This window comes from Aricia agestis, chromosome 12 (assembly GCF_905147365.1).
Source record: "Aricia agestis chromosome 12, ilAriAges1.1, whole genome shotgun sequence".
Classification (NCBI taxonomy): Eukaryota; Metazoa; Arthropoda; class Insecta; order Lepidoptera; family Lycaenidae; genus Aricia; species Aricia agestis.
Window position 1 is genome coordinate 14617121 of NC_056417.1, and position 23385 is coordinate 14640505.

The window sequence follows — 23385 nt, forward strand, 5'->3', positions numbered from 1 at the left end:
GGGTTATTACATTGTATTACCGACACTTGTTTGTACGCAGCCTTATCCCACAGCAGCGCGACCCCTCCATAAGGTCGACCTTGCAGCATGCCGGCTGTAGTATCGACCGCCGAGGTGCCGGTGAAACCGAAGTCGCTGTCGATTGTACCCAGGAGCGATATCTCGTTAGGTAGCAACCAAGTTTCTTGAAGTGCGATAATACTTGATTGTTTACATAACATTCTAATATTATCAATCGAACGCTTTACGCTCTTACAGTTAAAACTTGTAAGATATGTTTTGATAACACTAGTTTTGTTGTCCATCATTCAAAGATTTGTTTACATCGTTATCAACTCTGCGCTTTTTTATACGTTACGAAGCGGCGAAATATTATACCCTGAGGCCATATTTTCTCATCTAAGAACAATGACAGTTTCTGGTCCGAAACAAAGAATTTGTAGGCCTTATAATTTTTATTGTCATTTTTGAACACAAATTTCTCCAATACAACCTTTTCGTTGGTTTTTTCGAATATATATTCCGTTATATCCTGCTCCGTTGTATCCAAGTGGACTCGAGTAATAAATATTGGAATTTTCGTTACTGCAGCTTTAAATTTACCACAACTCTCACTAGTACAGGATCCTGTTTTGCCACTAAATCGATAGTTATTTTTAGGTCTCCTCCGTTCGACTACTTGCCAATTTCCATTGTTTTTCAGAGCCTCAACAAAAGATGGTTTAACAATAGGCATAGGGTGTTCATTTTCAAGGACGCTAGATTGGTGTAACTTCTGTCCTCGTTCTTCACTCGTATGCACAGTAGACGGTTCGATTTGTTGCACGGTAGGTAATATATTTTCGTCGACATCGGGGGACAATGTATAATGCTCGTTTTCAGGGATATTTTTCGTTGAAATTACATCGAGATGAGACAATCCCATCGGCCCACTGTCTAGGTTGATATTCCCACCTCGTTTTAAATTGACGTAACTATCCGGTCCGAACCTATTTCTGAATGCGTCCATCGAACTAGGTATTTTCTTTTCCATTTCCTTCTTCGTTATTTCTAACTGATCCAAAGTAACGTACTTTGATTCAATTTCATCAACTTTCGATTTCACAATAAGTAAATCCTTAAGGAGTTTCGTAACATCCAGATGGTCGAATGTTATCGGTGGAAGTTTGTCCAAATCTCGGGCAACAAAAACCGGCAGTATTTCCGATTCTTCCCTCTTTAGCAAGGAAATTATGTCTTCTAAATCACGATTTTCCTTGCCTTGTCTTTTTCTTAATATTTTACGCCTATCTGATGGCAACGAATCAAATAACAACGACTTCGACCGTTTTATTTGTTCACTATTGAATGACGAAGCACAAATTCTAACCAAACTTTCTTCATCTATTACCGAGATTTTATTTTGAATATATGCCAATAATTCGTCAATTACTATATTACAGTTAGTACACTTGACTAATGTAGCCATTATTGAAATACACACACGCTTTAGCACACGGTATTAATTAGCACAATGCATAACAATGCGCGCAGCTGTCTCCTTCCGATGCGCACGCGCGACTAAATATTTAAAAATCTGTTCAGCGCATAATGAGCTCAACATTCTCATCTTCAAAATGCGCAGATTAGTTTTTTCTATTTATCTTTTATTTTCTTAATTAAGAGGTCACAATTTCGTCAAAATTCTCTGTTTCTATCTCTTAATAAACGGGTTATTTCATAAAAACTGTGCATCGTAAGTATATAATAATTAGATTATATTGATTCTAAGAGTTTAATAAAGCAATTAATACAAAAAAATTTCACCTAAATAACCTTACTCCAACAATAATAATAATCTCAAAGAAAGCAAATTTCCCTTGCAATTCTTGTTTAAAAGCCCTTTTTTGGCAGGTCTTTTGATTTACATAACATTATCCACATAATATTATATGAACTTAAAAAAAATAACTAGCTATTACTTATATTATACGCAATAATAATATTTAGTGTTATTTCTTACTTATATTACTTATATTATACGCAATAATAATATTTAGTGTTATTTCATTAGTTAGTGTTAGTTTATCCAAAAAAAATATATACAAAAATGCGCAAATAATTCGCAGCGAGTGAATTTTTACCGACTTCCAAAAAGGAGGAGGTTATACGTTCGGCTGTATGTATCTTTTTTTTTTTTTTTTTTAATTTGTATGTTCAACGATAACTCAGCCATTTGTGATGCGATTTTCAAAATTATTTTTGCGTTGTATAGGGTTTAACTCGAATTTGGTATCATGTTCACAATAATGGTGATCTGATGATGGAATCCTGGAGGAATCGAGGGGACTCCTTGAAATTTGTATGGAAACATATAGTGATTTCAATTTTTTCTGAAGCATTCGAGGTAAATGCTACCAAAAAGTAAGATTTCGCACCAGTTTATAACCTGGATCCGAAGGTACCCAACAGAACTTTTTAATCCTTATAGATACAGGTTCGGGGATTTCGGCGTTGTTTAAATAACTGAAAGCATAAGCCAACACATCAATTTATTTGATCATCATCATCAAAATCATAATTATGCCATGGGTCATCACATTATGACCCAATTATTGATGCTTTTCGTGATATTTTGCATCGAAGCAAATGGTTTTGATGATTATTTCGCTGTTTGTGGACCTATTTTCAAAATTCTTGTGTTGTTGTATAGGATATAATCTTGATTTTGTATAATAATTAAGAAAGTGGTGAGCTGATGATGGGATTTATGAGCAATCGGAAGTTCTTGAAATTTATCAAAAGACTCATAGTGGTTAAAATGTTGTTTCTAGTAACTTAAACATAATTATGTTACGAATAAGAGAAATTTCATACGAAGGTGACTCTTGGTCCAAAGGCACTGAACAGAACTCCAGAACCTTTAAAGATAAAAGTTTTTAATACTACCCTATTCCCTTCCCTACCTTCCCCTATTCCCTTCCCTTCCCATCCCATCCCCTGTTACCCTATTCCCTCTTAAAATTCCGGCAACGCACCTGCATCTCTTCTGATGCTACGAGTGTCCATGGGTGACGGAAGTTGCTTTCCATCAGGTGACCCGTTTGCTCGTTTGCCCTCTTATTTCATTAAAAAAAACAAATTTTAAAAATTTTCCAAGTGATCCATATCCATATTTTCCAAAATAAAATAATCAAACACTATCATAGCGTTAAATAAATTATTTGTGCAGCTGTTAGACAATTAAGGCTTATGTATAGCTTTTATTATTTTGATCATGTATAAACAATTAAGACGTTGTTTACGACTTGACCAGCAACTTGTTATGGCGTTGCCATGACATCTTTTGGACATGCGCAATAAAAGGTTTGTCCAAAAATATGCCAACGAACACGGCCAATGTCATCCGCCAACAACAACAACATTTATTTTAAAAATTTCGACATTATTCTAGTTATTATTGGTAAAAATTCTTTTAGGAAGTGAAATTTGGAGTGCCGAAACATGACCACGTGCAGTGTTATTGGATGCCGTACTCGAATCCGAAGAAAACAACCAGATTTGTGTTTTCTTAAAATGATCTATTACAAAAGGTTCTATTAATTTCACCGCTTGGTTCCCTATATTTTTGATGTTTTCCATATAAAATACATGGTAGTAATATTGTATGAACAATAGTTATTGCCTTTATCGATAATTTTATTTAAAGTTTTTTTTACCTAATTTCATCACTTTAAGAATGTATATGTGTTTATTTCTACTTTTAGATTACCTAATGATGAAGCAAAAAGAAAAGAGTGGATAAATATTATAGGTGCAGAAAATATTAGCATGAACAAAAAAAGGAATATAATATGTCTGCTCAATACATTTTGAAGAGTGGTGTTTTAATAGGACGTTGGGCAGATTAAAACTACAAGATGATGCTGTACCATCAAAAATATTATTCGTGGAGGCTTCATGTAGACGTTCTAAAAGTGTTAAGTTTGTTAACCTATTTAGAAATAAATATTTTGATTTTGATTTTTGCTAAGCGACAAACAGTACCTGGTTTGTGCTCATAATATTATAGGCTCTATCCAGGGTAAGGCCAAGTTAGCCTCTAAAAAGTTTGGTGTTCATAACAGAACTAGGCAGTATTTTAGTCCGGAGTTTCAGTCCAGTCGCTTCACTCTGCATCCTCTATCAGTTGTATTACTGGGAGTACTCTGAAGTCTGAGGAATTGTTTGCAATCATACCTCCTGTAATTTTTCGCCATCGTTCCACGCGAAAAATATACCATCTACATCACCTTCATGTGTGATAGACTTCGACCGTGCGTTTTTCGCGTAACTTTCTGCCGCGCACTGTAAAACTCTAGAACGAATTGTCACCAGTAGTATTACTGGACCAGTACGATATGCAAACCTTTAAGAAAATAGCATATTATATAAAAGGCATAGTTCCTTTTAACATATTTAAATAAATAAAATTTAAAGAAATGTCAGTTTACTGCAGCTAACTACTAAACCTAGATTTTATTTGTTGGACTCAAGTAACACTGTGATAACACCCAGTTGAATAAATAAACCACCTTAGACAAAATTGATCTTGTCTTTACTTTTATAAAAATTGTAAGTGAGCAGAGGTCACCAGTTTTTTTTAATTTATGTTTATTATAGTCACCTTTACTATTATTTAGAAAAGTATCGTTAATGTGGTTTTAGGGTTACGTAACCATTTGGTTAAAATCGGGACCGTCCCCTATTACTAACACTTCGATGTCTGTCCGTCTGTATGTCACCAGGCTGTATCTCAAGAACCGCTATAGCTAGACTTCTGAAATTTTCACAGATTGTGTATATCTGTTGCCGCTATAACAAAAAATACTAAAAATAAAATAAATATTTATATAAAAATAAAATAAAATTTAGAAATTTTTCCAATTCCCATATAAGAAACGCGATATTTTTGGCCTTTTTTGCTCGTAATCAATAATGGTAACAATTAGGCACTTGAAACTTTCACAAAATCCTTAATTATATTTTTACTTTAATAATTAATAATAAAATTAAAATAAAGTAAATATTTAAGAGGGGCTCCCAAACAAAAAACACAATTTTTTGTCTACTTTCGCTCTATACCGGTACGCAACCCTTCGTGTGCGAGTCCGACTCGCACTTGACCAATTATTTCATTCAGTGACGTCTCTTGTAAAATCCGCCGTTTTACTTTTTAGTCCACAAAATTTGAATTATAAGACCAAATTAGGTGTTTGCCTTTACTATTATTTGGAAAAGTATCGATATCGATATTTTTGCATCGTCTCTAGTAAAATCCGCCATTACTAGCCTTCAAATTTTGAAGGCAGGCGCGTTATTTCATGTCCTGTGTTTCTTATGTCATTGCCTAATACATATGAATTATACTCTTTTATTTATGGTTGAAGTCTATTGACAACAAGGTGACAAATTAAAAATGGATTATAGTTTTTTTTATTGAATTTTAGATACTATTAGACAATGCTTACACGGCCACTCTGAGATAACTGATCTGAGAGTACCAGAGACAAGAGTTGAAAAAAATATGATGAAGTCAATATTTATAATATAGGTAGTAGTCCTAATGTCGTTGAAACTAAGGTCGAATTTCGACCATTGGGCGATTTCTAGTCTAGGAATTATAATTGTGTGTTTTGTGAACATTACTGCCTTGCCTATATAATATACTTGCCTACCTGTTGCCATTATTGATATCGAGTAAAAAGGCGCGTTTGTTGCATCAGAGCCCCCTAAATATTGATTTTATTTTGTTTTTAGTATTTTTTTGTCATAGCGGCAACAGAAATACATAATCTGTGAAAATTTCAGAAGCCTATTTGATTCTTAAGATACAGCCTGGAGACAGACAGACGGACAGACATTAAAGTCTTAGCAATAGGGTACCGTTTTCACACTTTGGGTACGGATTCCTAAAAATTAATATATACTTAGCTCTCAAAATATTATGATATTATTATATTGTAGTGTTATAAATTAATTTATAAGCAGGTAGCAGAAATACAAAATTCGAATCCAGTCAACAGAATTTATCTTTAGCCTAAAGAAGTGGCATATAGTCACAATATTAGTGTGGACTGTTATCAAATAGTTTGTTTTGAAGAATAAAAATAGAAAAATCTGAAGTGTATCAAGATTCAAGAGTGATCTATCATCTCGTGTAGATTTTATCGGAGTGCCTAGATAAAAATAGGACAAATAGAAATAAATTTCCCCAGTATCATCTGATTTGTGATGATGACGCACAAAATGGCGTACAAACACCAACATGTAAAGCTTGTCACACACAGAGCAGGTAATGTAAAGATGTATATTATAGCACGATACATCTCGATACATCTCAATACATCTTTCTATAGAAATCGTCAGGAGACCACACACAGCAGCTAAAATGTATATTTTGACATCTTCGTATCTTAAGATACCGAGCTATATGAAAATATACATTTATATTTTGATACATCTAAATACATCTCAATATATTTCTGTATATTACGATACATCTCTTCTCTTCATAGGGTGTTCAAAAATTTCTATGATTATAATTATTATATGTGTATGATAGACAGATACACACAGTGTTGCCACTTGCCACCTTAGCACAGCACTTCACAGCAGGTACTGCAGGCAGTCTGTTCCCCAGAGCCTATATTTTCAATCAAATATCTTCAATCCACATCGTTATGTTTTTGGCACAATATATAACAATGCGCGCATCAAAATTACAATCCGAATCATCTTGAAATTGAAATGTAGGGAAAGATACATTACATTACCTGTTGTGTGTGTGATACATTAATATAATGTAAAGATATACATCCCGGGATGTAATGTACATTAATATACATTACCTGCTCTGTCTGTGACAGCCTTAAGGGCCAGACCACAACACTGCGTTGCGGCGTCGCTTTGTAAAAATCTACGACGCCGCAGAACGCATCGTGGAAATTTCCGATGCACCATTGACTTCCAATGAAATTTTGCGCTCCGACATCTAATCGCATTTCTGTGCGATGTTGTTTTTGCGATGCGACGCCGCAACGCAGTGTTGTGGCCTGGGCCTAAGGGTCAGTTTAATCTTGGTCCTACCGGGCCCTTATGTGTTAATTTATACGGGTTATGATAGTAGTTCAAAATTGAACTAAGTTTAGAAGTTTAGAACACACTAAGGTGGACGTTTATTGTTTGGAACAAAATGATAATAACATAAATATTAATAATTATTATATTAGGCCGCGGGAACTAGCGCGCGCGGTTTGTTCGCCACACCGCGAGATCACTAGCAATAGTTTCATATTGTAATGATTTTAAATAGCGGCCGCGCCGTCATTTACATACAATTGCAATGAGTTTCTAAAATACTAGAGTAGCAATGTCTTACAAAAGATTCTCAGAAATGCGTAACCACTTTTTTGTTCAAAAGACAATGTCAAGTCATATATTCGTTATGTCATTATGTATGTGAGATATGCCTGCAGGCATCTTCGAAGTGGCAACGCGTTGCTACCGTAAACTTCCAATCTAGTTACGTTAGTAACATAGAATATCATTGTACAATTGCTTGTAATGTAGCGTTGTAAGGGTTGAATATTCAGACCGCAACGCGCAGATGCATTTCTAAATTTATATGGATTTGACAGATTCGCAAGACGTCTCCCGCAATTGAAATCTGTCAAATCCATACAAATTTATGCCGCGCCACGCCTGGCCTCGCCTCGTCGCATTGTGGTCTGAATTGACCCTTATAGCCAAATCGCGCGTTTGGGCGGCGCATATAAATCCAGCCTCATACAAAATCTAAAGTCTAATCATCAGCATTCCTGCTTAAGCTTATTTCACATTAAGTTCTTGGAAAACGTATATATATAAAACTCAAAGGTGACTGACTGATCATAGTGATCTATCAACGCACAGTCAAAACCATTGGACGGATCGGGCTGAAATTTGGCATGCAGGTAGATGTTATGGCGTAGGCATCCGCTAAGAAAGGATTTGATGAATTCCAACATCAAGGGGTTCAAATAGGGGAACAAATTTTGCATGTAATAATACTTCTTAACGCGAGCGAAGCCGCGGGCAAAAGCTTGTTTTCAATAAAGTTCGAAATTAATAGTAAATTTACGTTAAGTTTAAATTCTAGACAAAGAGGTGTTTATTTTGTATCAGACCCATTAAATATTTGAATTGTTATTTCTAAAGCTAAAGCGACAAAATGTTCGTAAGCTCTATAAGCTACACTTAAAAATGTAATAAAATATTTTAGCATAAAATATTACGACCAATATTATTGCCAGTGACTTAAACACACAAAGAAGATTATGTATAATAGCTCCCACACCGGTTTCGGTGACGGTGGCCGGTTTCATTGAAACCAGGCCAGCTACGCAGGAGTAATTTATAGTGTCCAAGTGTGTGCGCAGTACACAAGAGCACTCTCTATTCCTTTACTCTCATAACCCAGTGGGACGGACGACCGACACGACTGGCGAGAGATCAGGCGCAGGACCGACTTTTTACATGCCCATCCGACGCATGGATCATCTTACTTGTCAGACAATCAGGTGATCAGCCTGCATTGTCCTAACCAAACTTGGAAATAACATGTTTCCAACGTGGGAATCGAACCCACGACCTCCGAGTCAAGAGCCGCGCTCTATACCACTAGACCACGGAGGCGTTAAATGTATGTTATATTAGTTAGATTATGTATGATTATGTATTGTGTATGTAAACTGTACATTTTACTTAAAGATGAAGATGCCTAAAAATCTAACCTTCTCTATTCAAAATAGTAGCTATAATAATTATTGCATGTAGTAAATAGTATCATTTAAATAATGTACATAAATTGAATGGGAAGAAATCGGTTAAAAGATGCAATAAGTTGACGACGACCCAGTAAACTCATATTACAAGAAAATAAACATAGAATTCAAAGTATCGAACCTCGTTCTATTGAAGACCCAGTTAAATACTTTGAGCGTTTTCCAACAATTCATTTTATTGAACAAAGTATTTAAAAGAAAATGTCAAGTCGTAAACTTTTATTTATTTCATTTCTCTTTGATCTTTTTATTAAAAAATAATAAATGTACTTTATTTGCTTACAAATAGAAATAAATATCCTACAAATACATTCTAATATCACATTTTTACAACGGTGCACTCGTTTGGAGGTTATATGCCGTAATATTAACGGTTTGGGGACTCAAATTCCTGAGCTTCCATCCTCCTAATGGGTACACCCTACTGCTAAAGACCACCTCTCCTTCACCACAGAACAGTTCCAAGCTGCTTGCATCGAGGAATATTCTCCAAGAGTGAGATCCTAGTGGCTCCCATTCCACTTGTCTGATATCGTCTGATCCTCTGTCTACTACTACTTTACCCACTTCTGGGTCCCATCTTAACCAGACTTGCCCTCCGCCTTCGACACCATCAAGTTGCAGCTCAATTTTCTGATTGAGATCAGCGTCAACAATAATTTCTACTGTCTTTCCAAATTGCATATTTTCATTCGGTTGGAGCTCCTTCTGAGTGCCCGGTTCTTCTCTTAGTGATACCATGTCGGCGACCGGAGTCATTAAAATACGATTATTGACTAACTTCATCTCTCTGACTATTGTCATGGCTCCCGCCCAGCCGTCCTCCGCCTCAGGGTGAACAATCTCCCAGGTATTAAACCAAGCTATCACGTACCGTCTCCCATCATTTTCAGTCGTCGAAGCCGCATAGTAATCGTGGCCGAAGTCCAATTCTTGAAATTCTACTTCAGGCTTAAATTCAAAGGTTTCGTAATCAAAATCGCCGATTATGTAGCCGGTTTGGTAAATATTTTTGTACCTGTCACCTTCTGGTTCTACTCCTTGGGGCGACATGAGCAAAACGAACTTACCGTCGAGCTCGAAAAAGTCTGGGCACTCCCACATGTAGCCGAGGTCTCCCTTCGATTCGCCGAGAACGCTCAAAAACTCCCAATTGATCACGTCTTTCGATCTGTACAGGAGAACCCTTCCTCTCTCGTCGTCTGTTTTGCTGCCGAGGATAACGTAATAGTAATCACCGTGTTGCCAAACTTTAGGGTCGCGGAAGTCGGCTGCATTATTCGGCGTCATAGAGAGCACGGGGTTTCCATCGTATTTATAGAAATTAATCCCGTCGTCGCTGAACGCAAGGTACTGAGTTTCATTGAAATATGGGTCCTCCTCCGAGACTCTTCGTCCGGTGTACATGAGCACCATCTTATCATCGTAACTAAAAGCACTCCCAGAGAAACACTGCTCATCTTCTGGTATCAGAGCCGTGGGGAGCTGCTTCCAATGCACGAGATCCGGACTGGCCACGTGTCCCCAGTGCATGGGACCCCAAACACTGTCGTAGGGATAAAATTGGTAGAACAGGTGGTACTCTCCGTTGACATGAGAGAACCCATTGGGATCATTCATCCAGCCGACCGGTGGAGTGACATGGTAGTGCAGTTTGTACTGGAGGTTTATTTCTTTCTTCTTATTTAATATGTACTCCTCCACTTCATGTTTGGCATTTTCATAATTATTTACAGATTTAGTATTTACGATCGCAAAAAGCGCTACAAAAACGACACCTACGCGCAGAATCATTTTGTCGTTTGTTATCTTCATCTCAATTCCGGCCTTATATAGATCAGTACGACACGTCGTTATGTCACGTCATCAACTATTATGTCCCGGTGGTATCTCGCCGCACACTTGAGTTTTTCCTGTAATTTTATTCGCTATATACAACCCGCGAATACTTGTCCGTCGATAACGAAGATTTTTACTTGTATCTACGACTATAAAATAGATACGATATAGATGAGTAAGTAGAATTGGTTGCAACGATAGAAACAATATCTTTTGCACGCAAAAACGTTCATAGCGACCTTTCTGATTGTTCGATTGTTCGAGTGACAAAGGCACTATAAACACTAATATTAAAATAATCGATGTGCAATTTGTTGTTTCCTTTGTATATGAATAGGATTGTTGTGAGTATAATATTTACTGTAATCGCTATAATCACGGTGACGACATAAAAATGCAAAGTCAAGGCTGGAGCGCTCAGGCGAATCACACATTTTGGATGATTGGACTTCTCAGCAGAGCATTGACTTGTGACTTAAACGATTTGTGACTCAGTAATCAGTACCAAGATCATTTCTAACTTAAGTACCTGGATGATCGAGCTTTGCTCGGTATAGCAAACACTCATTGACTTCGTGTTACTTAACAACACCATCTGCTGGAATAGCTTTAGCTATTGTTGTGTCGTTAAAACAATAATTAGTTGCTCACAAAATAGTACTATTATTCGCCAATAGATGTCAGGAAGAGTAATTTTTTCATTTTATCGATTATCGATAAAACAGGAATAAAAAGACATTTTCTAAAAATGATTCCTAGCTAGATCGATTTATCGTCCCCGAAACCCCCCTATATACTAAATTTCATGAAAATCGTTGGAGCCGATTCCGAGATTCCAATTATATATACATATACGAGAATTGCTCGTTTAAAGATATAAGATATGAGGATTCATTATAATATTTACTCCCGCACTCAGAGACGAATATAAATTACTTAACTGTAATAAAATGAAGATTTTAACATTATGGGACTCATGTCAAAATCTTTATTTAATTACACTTAAGTAAATAAAATTCGTCTTTGAGTGCGTATATATTTTCTGTTTCTGTTTAAGGACAACAAAAGACAATAAAATTGATCCGACGCAAGGAGAAAGTGTTTCTCCCCTTCAGTTCTTTGACTTTCGGTCACTGCAACTTTGTGCTGTCTCCCGCTTTATATTGGGGAGGGAATCTGGAATTCTTCCTACTCCTCCTATTTTCTTCTGATTAATTTCGTTGCGAGTCCCAAGACAGCTTTAGCATGTCCCTCGGGCTCCCTGAGATCATATCAAAGGGTTTTCGTGGTTGGATGCCGCTGTCGATCCTGGCGACACAGGAGATACAGTGGTGGGAATGTGTGGTGGGCCAGAGCCCGTTTAAAAAAAAAAAAAAAAGGAGAAAGTGTTCCAGTCCTTCTTAAGCCCAGAAACTGCAAAATCGTAAGGAGCAACTTTGTCTAAAGTGGAAATGAAAGCAACAAAAAATAATATAAAGTTACTTAGTGAACATATTAGCAACTCATCGTCTGACTGTTGAATGGTGCCACAAAATAATATTAGACAATAACTGGAATTCATTTAAAGGACATTACTCTAACGAAGAATGTAGGAAACGAAATATCAAATAAAAGGACCGAAAACCACATTAATTGATCACATTCATTAAGACGAGAAAATTTAATTAGCTTATTACTAAGAGTCGCAAAAAACCTTGTGAAAAATTGTTTAATTTGGAGTCTTTCGTTGTTATATCAATAGACTATGTCTATAATTAAGTTTGGTCGTTTTTAGGGTTCCATACCCAAAGGGTAAAAACGGGACCCTATTCGGAAGGGGACCGTCCGTCCGTCCATCTGTCCGTCAATCCGTCAGTCCGTCCATCTATCTAAATAAGGTACAAATTGATGTTCTAGTACTTGAACTAGGCCTAGCCTATATTTTAAGTACTAGTATGCATAGTTCGCGGGTTTTGAGTGCGGCAACCGAATCAAGGTAATTCCGTAACGAAAAAACCTAACACATCATCTAACGTTGCTTCAGCTGTGCGTGCGACTAGACGGCGTGTAGACAATTTACCGAGGCAGTCCCCGAATGCCACACGTTTAAATTAAGCCCCATTTTTCCAATGGTACATTAATTTGGTTTAGTTTTAATTTTTGTTTACTTTCAAATCAAAATGAATTAAAACGGAGTAAGTATAGTTAGTGGCCCATTAAAAACAAAATTACTAATAAGTTTCCTGAGGACATAATACAAATCGATAATACAAGTAAATTCTGGTGCAAGGCTTATGTTGTTTATTGAAATTACTGCATGTTCACAAGACAAAATAACAACGTGGCGTATGAGATTAAAATGATTAAAATATTTTGGTTCCGTACTAAATATAATAATCGATTTCAATATATTAATGGTTGAATTTCAATATATTAATGGTTTATTGTTTTATATGTATTTGTGTAGATTGTTGTATTGTTCTGTAGATTGTATAGTATTTAAACATCGAGCGAAATGGTTTTTGACACGACCAAAACACGCCTATCTATCTCTATCTTATAATATAAAAAACCGGCCAAGTGCGAGTTGGACTCGTCCATGAAGGGTTCCGTAGCAGCAATAAGGTTTATTTTTATGTTGATTTATTTTCAAATTTCAGTTGATTTAATGAAATTTAAATTAAGGTTTACCATTTATGACTTATAAAAAAAAAACTACTGGCTAGATCTCGTTCGAACCAATTTTCGTTGGTAGTTTTTGTAGTAATGTACTTACATCATATTACTTTTTTTACCCCCCTACTTTAGAAGTTAGAGGGGGGGAGACACACATTTTACCACTTTGGAAGAGTCGCAAACTATTCAGGCTAGAAAAAAAATATTTTGGAAACCTCAATATGATTTTTGAAGACCTATCCATAGATATCCCACACGTATAGGTGAGATGAAAAAAATTTTTTTTGTTTGAGTTGTATCCATGGGGACCCCTAACATTTTTAATAATTTTTCCATTTTTGTATCAAAATCTTAACACTTCATTAGGCGCGCCTCTATTTGGGACGTTAGTAGTCGCGCGCTCTACATATGTACATTTTTAATATAAGGTTTTCAAAGGAATTTTTTATAAATTGAAAAATATTTTTTGGTACTAATAAGAAAAACTTTATTGTAAAACTAAAACAAACAAATATGACTCATTTAAACATGTTAGGAACAAAAAAATCAGACTTTAAATACATAATTAAAAATACACAAAATTTTAACTTATATTATTGAAAGACTCATTTTTTTTTTCGCTTACGTCCTCCACCTCCGATTCTTCATTTTTAGCGTAGTCTGGATATAGAAGATCCTGATGATGAGGGCAAATCCACTTGTTACATGTGTTACAATGCTTCCTGGTTGACTTGTCGAGCGCTCTGCCACAAAAGGAACATTTTCCAACGCGACCGGTGTTGGGGGGTTGTGCTGGACCCGGGTTCAACTCGGATGGATTGTTCAGACCGAAAAGAATTTTTCCTTTTAGTTTTAATGATTTTGGAATGTTTTCCATAGATATTTCTTTAACATACTATTCAAGGTTCTTCGCTTTGTGACTTCCAATATGCCAGACAAAGACAAAACTTTGTACATTTATCAGCTATAAATATTTGGGTAAATATACGAAAAAGAATAACAAACATCGGTATGCTTTTCTTCAAAATTACGGAATTAAAAAATTACGTTACTAAAACTTTACTTCAGAATGGAGCGTATTCATAACAAAATACTTAAATGGGTTTTCTACGAACTGAAAATCTAGATGTCTTAAACAACAGCGTTTACAACATAAATGTAAATGATTTCATCCTTCCTGTCATAATAGTAAATGCGTTAGTTGAATGCAATTTCTGTACAAAATGTTGTTATTATTTACCGAGTTTCAGCTAGACTTCAGTAAAGCTTGGTACTACTAATATATATTCTGTGGTACCGCGAACTCTACAATCTAATTTCGTTAAGAGTCCGGGTGCCAACGCAGTTCTCATACAAACGTAATACCAAGATAATTTCCCATACGAGAATATTTATCATATTTGAGTTATTATCCTGTACAAAGATTTACTGCAAAATATTTACGTACCAAAAATATGAACGATTACAATATTTACATACTAAATTATTGTAATCGTTCATATTTTTTGGTATGTAACTTCGAAATATATTTTGAAACTAGATGACGCCCGCCCGCGGACTGAATTTATTTCCATACCAATAACTAAATTGATGATTAACCCATCAATCCTCAAGCGGCACCTGACTGTCGCATAACAAATGAAAATCAATTGTGTCTGCGATTCCCTCGATCGAGGTATTAGGGCGTTCGCTGCGTTGAGCGTGTGCTCAGCGCGGCTGGCCGTCCCGGGCGCCCTGCGCCGTGCGCACGCCATAGTAATCGTACGACGGCTGACTCGCCTTCTCGTAGCGCTGCTCTTTGGGATGACATGAAACAAGCACGCCTCGCGGGTGGCCGCGCCGGGCGCACGCTTAAGAGGATACACCAGCATAGCTAGCACAAGCACGTAGACAAACGAAAGAAAGTAAATTTTGACAGTTTTACCGGAAAAACATTGGAGAAAAAGTTTCTTTCGTATCTCGATATCTCCCGCTTTTGAAAATCTATAAGTCAAGCATGACAAACCGCTTTTGACATTTAGTTTCTTGATTCTTTTTTTTTAATTATGGCACTTGGCTATAAAACCATGGCTAGTGTCGAGTAAATGGCGGCAAATTCAAAAAATCGATGTATAGCAACCCTGTCTATAGCCGGAATTATAGTTTTGATCTACAAACTACGAATAATAAAGTTCCTTAGTTTTTATTATTCGTATTTCGTAGATCAAAACTATAATTCCGGCTATAGACAAGGTTGCTACACGTCGATTTTTTGAATTCGCCGCCATTTACTCGACACTGGCCATGGTTTTATAGCCGAGATGCCATAATTAAAAAAAAAAACCAAGAAACTAAATGTCAAAAAAAATAATTGCCGTTGCTTTAATGGTTGCTATGGAAAGAGTTTCTTGTCTTTGTCCACTGAAACTCAAGTCGATAGGTGGTGCCATGCTCGGGAATAAGATATGTAGACATGGGAAAGAAACTGCCATTACTTTCTTCCGAAGAATCGACTGGGAAACCCCGTGCTAGCTACGCAGGGGCGAAATGAATGAAATGAAAAATAGAGAAATGAAAAAAAAACGTGTAATATCTTAATATCTATAGCTGTCTCCCTTACCTCAAGTCTATACCGCAGAACGCGATAGAGACAACTGCGGAAAATCAACGATTCGTTGTCCCCTGATTCCTTCTCCAAAACTTAACCGATTTAAGTACTTTTTTCATTAAAGATTATAGAAAGGCTTGAGCTGTGTTATTATTTTTTTTGTATAATCTGTTTTGGTATAATTTTGTATGACGAGTAGAAAAAAAATAACTTTATTCTATAACCTGTATATCCTGATAGATAAAATTTGTACTTTAATTTTAACTACATATAAAAACACCGTGCCGAAGTCTGCCGAACTGAAACGACGTTATGCACAGGCGGCACAGCATTCAACGCTGTACCGCTGTGCCGGTCAGAGTGGGGAGTGTTAGGTTTTTTTCGTTACGCTTCTAGATTTTATGGCCGCGTTCAAAGCCGTGATAAATGTATGCAATAGATTAAAAATATTAAGATTTTCCTATCAGACGATGGATCCCAAATACGTTATCACTATTTACATAAGAGTCGCTGTTGGTATATTTATCGCGAACTCTAAGCCGCTGTCGACCACCGTTAAACATTCGATTACAACCGAACTCCACCTGATAACGATCTGGTATTATTAGTCGCAAGATTTTTCACTAGGGTCGGTTCAGACGGGCGACTTACGACAAGATTTATCTGATTAGCTGACTTTGTTTGAGTTTTTTTGCCATAATATGCAATATGGAGTATAAAAATAGGTAAGTACCGACGATTATTATGAGACCTATTCCATAAGCACACACAATTTCATCAACAATTTCAACAAGACTTGGGTGACAAAAATTTCACCCGGTCAGCACGTAGCATCGTCCCCGCACGGCAGCTATCCGACTCACTGGATCCCGTGCACACAGTTCCGACTCACTGGGACTCACTTCAACAGTTCCGACTCACTGGAACTCTCTGGCACTGGCGACTCAAGCGACAAGACTTCACGATTCGACCTCCAGTCTTGGGGGGAGTGATGTGGCGGTACCCACAATTAGCGCCACATTCCTGCATCGCGCTATCGAAGTTTTCTGAGCGCGTCAGTATATATAATACTTGCCCATATGATACAGCTGAAATGTATCACATGGGCTCCGGCCTGATCGAGCATAACACCTCGCTCGGTCGGAAGATCTTCCTTTGCGGCCACCACGCCATATACTACACCTGATTTTTTAATAGAAATGTTTTCGTCTGAAACATTGATAACGTAGGCACAATTAGGGAATGCAATACCGGGATACCGGGATCCCGAAATACCGGGATCCCGCATATATTTTGCAGAACTAATCCCGTTCGAAAATTTAGCGGGATCCCGCGGGACTGGCGGGATTACAAAGAAGCGTGATTCATACGTGTGACTCTGCGCGAGGGGATGCGAGAACTGGCTACAGGCAGCCCACTAAACAATTTACAGTCAATTCACCTATATTTCACTTTTAATTTTAATAATTGTACCAACCAGCTTGGAAGCTGAGCGAACTTTTTCAGCTGCTGGCTAAGGTAAAAGCACTAATGGCAGACGCTTTAAGGAAACATGGAACATTTGAATGTTGTAAAATATATATTTATCAAAATAAAGGATTGATAACTTCTTCCATGTCTTCAGTAACTCTTACAAAATAAAACTATTATGATTATTCACTGACAAATCAATAAAAAAAAAATTATTGGTCTTTTTGTAAACTTAGTCACTAATAGTAGACACCAATATGAACTAATAGTTGACATAGAACATTACATTATATTTAACATTTTTCCTATTATTAGGTCTTACTTCGTCATAGTACCTACATGCATATGAAATATTATCCACGTTGTCTCCAGATTCTATCCATTCTTCTTCCATGCTAAAACTATCTTTCCTTTTATTTTTATTTTTCATATATTTTTTCCTAGCAAATTTATTTTGAGTCTTTAGTCTCCATGCTTTTCTTGCCTCTTCTTTTTCCTTCTTTCTTTTCTCAGCTCTCCTTTTTCTTCTTTTTACTGCTAAAAAACTAAAGCAATCGATTTTTAGATCAGACAAGGTCTAATATGTCAATTTTTAGGTACAGTAGTTCTAATTTGTTAGCTTGTTAATAGAATTATATTTTCAGAGAATATTGATGATATTTGCAGTAGAATAAACTACAAAATAACTTTAGTATGTATTGCAAAACTAAAAGATTAGATCCATGTCATCTATTAGGTTTTTTACATTTTCAAGAACTAATAGTAGACATCCTTTATATTGTTAGGGAAAATGGAAAAAAAAACATAAATAAACATTAATTAGTGTAAATAACATGACCATTAATCCAATGAAATCAATAGAAATTACAAAAAATCAAATAAATGTATTCAAAACTTACGTGCAAAATTTCGTCTTCCTTAACCTATTTGCTAAGAAACTGCCGAGCGCGTGTTGACGCGGTCACATTTTTTACGAAAACTGATCCCATTTAAAAGTTTATTCCCGAAGGCGTCCTAATATATTTTTTCACGTCAACAGATAGCTTGAGAAGCTTATAAAATTTATAGTGTTGAGAAAAAAATAGACTAATTCTTATTTTTATGGTATTTTTGTTGTAAGTGTCATCTATTAGTTCCGAGTCTACCATTAGTGCTTTTACCTTACTTTGTGTCGAATATCAGGAGCAGTTTGGGAGGCGACAAAATTAATACATATAACTTTTATAAGCTTGGGCTGTATGTATGTAATGGATTTAGATTTTTTTTTACATCTGAAGTCTGAAGTATTTAAAACCCCTTGTAAAAAAAGTGTCCGACAAAATTAGTTTCATTTGAATTCTAAGAATAAAACGGAGTCTATCCAAAGACTTATATTTAAACGTTTAAATAGAAGTCTTTGGGTCTATCAACTAAAGTCATTATAACCATTTATTTTGAAAGTTTAAATAGAAGTCTTTGGGTCTATCAACTAAAGTCATTATAACCATTTATTTTGAAAGTTTAAGTCTACTCTGCGGGATCCCGCAAATACCGGGATCCCGCGGGATTGTGATGGTTCAGTCCCGCAAATACCGGGATTGAAATTATCTGGCGGGATTGCATTCCCTAGGCACAATATATTTTGTTTATTTTGACGACATGTTTTTTAATGAAGTCTTCGTTATTGTTTACGTATACGTTAAAACTTACGAGCACTTTTCAAATTAATTGACAACTTGGCGTGTACAGTTTTATTTTAGCAATAAAAATGAAAATATAAAATTACTAAGTATTCGAAAGTCATAATATTTTATGTCTTATATAAAGTATTTTGTGTTTTAGCATGAAAAGTCTATCACAGAATCATAAAGTATGATAATATATAATATGGTGGACATACGTGATTTGGTAGGTATGTCGCAATCTTAAATATTATGCTATTTGATTGCAAGACATTAATTGAATGAAACCATTTAATTTAATGACTAAGGCCAACTCGTAAAGTCGACGACTGTAAACTATATAAAAAAATCGTCTAAACCAAAGGCCAACTCATCTATTAATTTACAGTCCTTAACTGAAAATTAAATAGTTTCAATCAATGAATTCGCTAGTCATTTAATCAAATAGTAGATTCAAACAGGTGACTATTTTTTATGAAATAAGGGGGCAAACGAGCAAACGGGTCATTTGATGGAAAGCAACTTCCGTGCGAGTGTCCATGGGACACTCGCAGCATCAGAAGAGCTGCAGGTGCGTTGCCAGCCTTTTAAGAGGGAATAGGGTAAAAGGGGAGGGTAGGGAAGGGAAGGAAAGGCAATAGGGGAGGGTAGGTAAGGGAAAGGGTAGGGGATTGGGCCTCCGGTAAACTCACTCACCCGGCGAAACACGGCGCAAGCGCTGTTTCACGCCGGTTTTCTGTGAGAACGTGGTATTGTATACGTGGTATTATAGGCACGAATGGGCCGGCTCGGAGAAATATCTCCGGTCGAGCCGGCCCATTCGTGCTTAAGCATGGCTCTCGCACGTATAAACTGCGACCGATATAATATCTTGCCAAAAGATAACGACTAGGTTCTCTATCTGCTTGTGAATATATTACTCTGATGGCACCTAAATATTATGTAGTAAATAAGACAAAGGAAATGGTTGAATAATTGTTTCTCGAAATATTATAATATTCGTTGATGAACTTGAAAGACTGTATGAATTCAGTAATACGTCAAATAATAACGAACCAAGTAATGTATATTAAAGCTGACTTGTAGATTGTAGCTATGGTTACATCCCAAAGATGTAATTATCCGTAACAATTTCTCATTACATTACAAGTTTATAGCGAGAATAAAACAGAGTATATTTTATTCGACGTTCCCCTATATAAATATGTACTATCAGAGAAGTTGATTCCTAGGCAGGTGGCGGACCTAAGTAATTTGGTCGCGTTAAGTCAAACCCATCAGACCGATCAGAGCCTAAATTGAATTGATATAATATGCCGACCAAATGACTTAGGACCGTCAACTGCCTAGGAATCAATTTCCTCGATGGTATTTATAGTATAATATAATATTAGGGTGAAGCCACACAGGTGCTGTGCGGCGGAAGCTCCGTATGGCTGTTCCCTTACCGTTAATGTGCGTAAATGTGCGATCTAATTTCTTGGTAGTAAATATCAAAAGTGATACTCCGGTTTGTTCGCGACATGAATTTACGACTTGACTTTGAATTTAAACTAAGTATATTATTTAATGTAGCTCCCTACAGCAGAGGTTCCCAAAATTTTTTAGCCTGCGGTGCAGTTACACGTTACAATATTTTGTCACGGCACCTTACTCTACCTGGCTATTAGAAAAAGATACGTATAAATAAACACTTTTAATGATTACTAGCTGTTTGACCGAGCTTTGCTTGGTATTCGATAGAACACGAATAAAATGACATTTTCTAGAAATGATTCCTAGCTAGATCGATTTATCGCCCCCGAAACCCCCTATATACAAAATTTCATGAAAATCGTTGCAGCCGATTCCGAGATTCCAACTATATAATATATATTATACTAGCGGCCCGTCCCGGCTTCGCACGGGTGGACATTGATTTTTAAATAATTTATTTTGATAAGAATTAATGCCATGAGTAAAATAAAGGCATTTAAGTGTAGTCCAAAAACATTTCAAGATTTTTTAATAAAAAAATGGTTGTTGTGCCTCACTCAACATAGATAGGTCGGACTTTTTTGTAGATATTTAAAAGATCTACAATTACTTACAACATTTTACGGTTCTATCTTTTATAGTTTAGGCAGCGTACGCAAAAAAAGAACATTTCTGGTTGATTTTTTACACCTTGCGTCCGAAAATCCCAAATATCTTACGGAACCCTATTTTTTTCCAAAATAAAATTTAGCCTAAGTTCAGCAGATTTAATGTAGAATTCCAATGGTAAAAGAATCTTTCAAATCGGTCCAGTAGTTTCGAAGCCTATTCAAGACAAACAAACAAACAATCAAATCTTTCCTCTTTATAATACAAGAATTGCTCGTTTAAAGATATAAGATATACTTAGCTACGTTATGCAGGTAAATAATAATAAAAAACTATTACTTAATTCATCTAAAGCAGGTCTTTACATAATTATAATTCTATTTTATAATATTTGTGGTTTCGGATAGTGACAGAGGATCGACTCACGGCGCCCCTCTTGCCTTTCCAGGGCACACAGTTTGGGAACCCCCGCCCTGCAGTAAATAATACATTTTTAATTCCAACCGTTACGGACAGGATTCGGCAATACAAGTCACAATGAAATCGATACGTTAATCTGAGTTTATTGTATTTGCCTTCATTGCTACTGTGTTTTCATGGACGCCCCACCCCGCTCATACGTCATTTTGACAGGTCAAAATTCTGATAGTATGCAGGGTCTGCAACAAAATGTATAAACAGAGTGTGTTCCGGAGGGCGTCCGAATTTTTCTGATCAGAAGTTTCGGCTAATGTGCGGCCGGGCTAAAACAGGCATCTTTTACAGGCGCTGTCACAGAGCAGCGGTCTTACTGTGACGGCCGAGCACCGCTTCGCCGATTACATCCCACGACACATCCTGGACATGGAGCACATTGTGGACCAGACATACGATAAGACTAGAGGTATCAATACAATTTAATAAAGCATTTTATTGAATACTCGTAACTCGGAGCTCGCGCAAGTAATGTACCATCCTAACTCTAAGCGCGATCTCCAAATGCGAAAGTATTATTTTAATATTTTTTATCTCCGTCTTTTTTTTTTATTTAAGTTTCTAGAAAGGATATAAGATATTTTTATTACACCGCAATGGACAACATCTAGTATCTTAATATATTTCTGTATGTCTCTTACAAGTTATTCTTTTAGCACAACGGAAAGAAACAAAGCTGGAGACCCTGTCGCCAGCAAATTTGTTCCTTTCTTTCAAAGGATGTCTGGAAGAAATTGCTGTTTTGTAATAAGACCGCCTTTGTGCACTATCGTTATTTTATGTTATGTTATCAATTTATGTGTAAGCAAATACTGTTATTGTGTATAATAAAGTATATTTCATTCGCTCATTCTCTTTATTACCTCCTCACTTTTCAAAACGAGCACTGATTGTTAGGGAATGGGCGAGAATCTCCGGACTTTTGACATTGTTTTTATGGCGAAAAATTACGGTTCCTGCGCAGCAATCGAATTTCAATGTGGGCTACATAAAGTATATTATTTCCAAGTTTGGTTAGGTCAATGCAGGCTGATCACCTGATTGTTTCACAAGTAAAATGATCCATGCGTCGGATGGGCATGTAAAAAGTCGGTCCTGCGCCTGATCTCTCGTAATGAGAGTAAAGGAATATAGAGTGTTTTTTGTGCTGCGCACACACTTAGGCACTATACACACTATGCATAACTGACCTGGTTTCAATGTAACCGGCTACCATCACCGAAACCGGTGTGGGAGTTGTTATACTAAAAGTCAAGGACTTTGACGGTTTTTATCGCGAAAATGAGAGTTCCTGCGCAGTAATCGTATTTCGACGCAAGCTACATCACGTATATTATTTGTTTGACAGTGTACGTCTTCCTGGGCGAGCACATAGCGCTGGTGGACTTCGTCAGCGTCCTCCACCGTCGCGGGCTGCTGGCGAGCGGGGAATACGCCGTCGTTGCTGTGGACGATGAGATCTACGATCCCAATGACGCCGCTATTACTCATGCTGGTAGGTAGCTTAACTAACTTGGCGATGATTCCGCGTCGTCCTTTTTCACCTGGCATACGAAAGATAGAGTGTGAAGAGAGTAGGACGATGTTTGATTTTTTGCTTTATTCGCCTTCTTAAAGTATCTGGCAGAGTTGATGTAGGTTCTATCTTACCTGCAATTCTGCCTTAAGTGAGGAGTGGAGCACCATTGGGTTTTATTGGGTAGACTTGCATTATTATAGGTCCCACATACACCGGCCGATATCCCCAATTCGCCAGGGATGCGTAAAGCAT

At 36.7% G+C, this 23385-nt stretch overlaps 2 protein-coding genes across 2 annotated transcripts in view; one reads left to right on the forward strand and one right to left on the reverse strand.

Annotated features, from left to right (window-relative positions):
* Positions 1 to 23385, forward strand: part of LOC121732244 (guanylate cyclase 32E-like) — a 153048-nt gene that overhangs the window by 76798 nt on the left and 52865 nt on the right. The window contains exons 7-8 of the mRNA XM_042122061.1: positions 21906 to 22023; positions 22963 to 23109. Coding sequence (XP_041977995.1) covers positions 21906 to 22023; positions 22963 to 23109 — 265 coding nt within the window. The remainder of the gene's footprint in view (positions 1 to 21905; positions 22024 to 22962; positions 23110 to 23385) is intronic.
* LOC121732245 (sucrose-6-phosphate hydrolase-like) lies at positions 9151 to 10729 on the reverse strand. Its single transcript, XM_042122062.1, has one exon. It carries the CDS (start codon positions 10656 to 10658, stop codon positions 9171 to 9173), a length of 1488 nt encoding a protein of 495 aa, XP_041977996.1. The 5' UTR covers positions 10659 to 10729; the 3' UTR covers positions 9151 to 9170.

Excerpts from the sequence above, each read along its gene's own strand:
- LOC121732245 (XM_042122062.1), bottom strand. The coding sequence starts at position 10,658 with ATGAAGATAACAAACGACAAAATGATTCTGCGCGTAGGTGTCGTTTTT.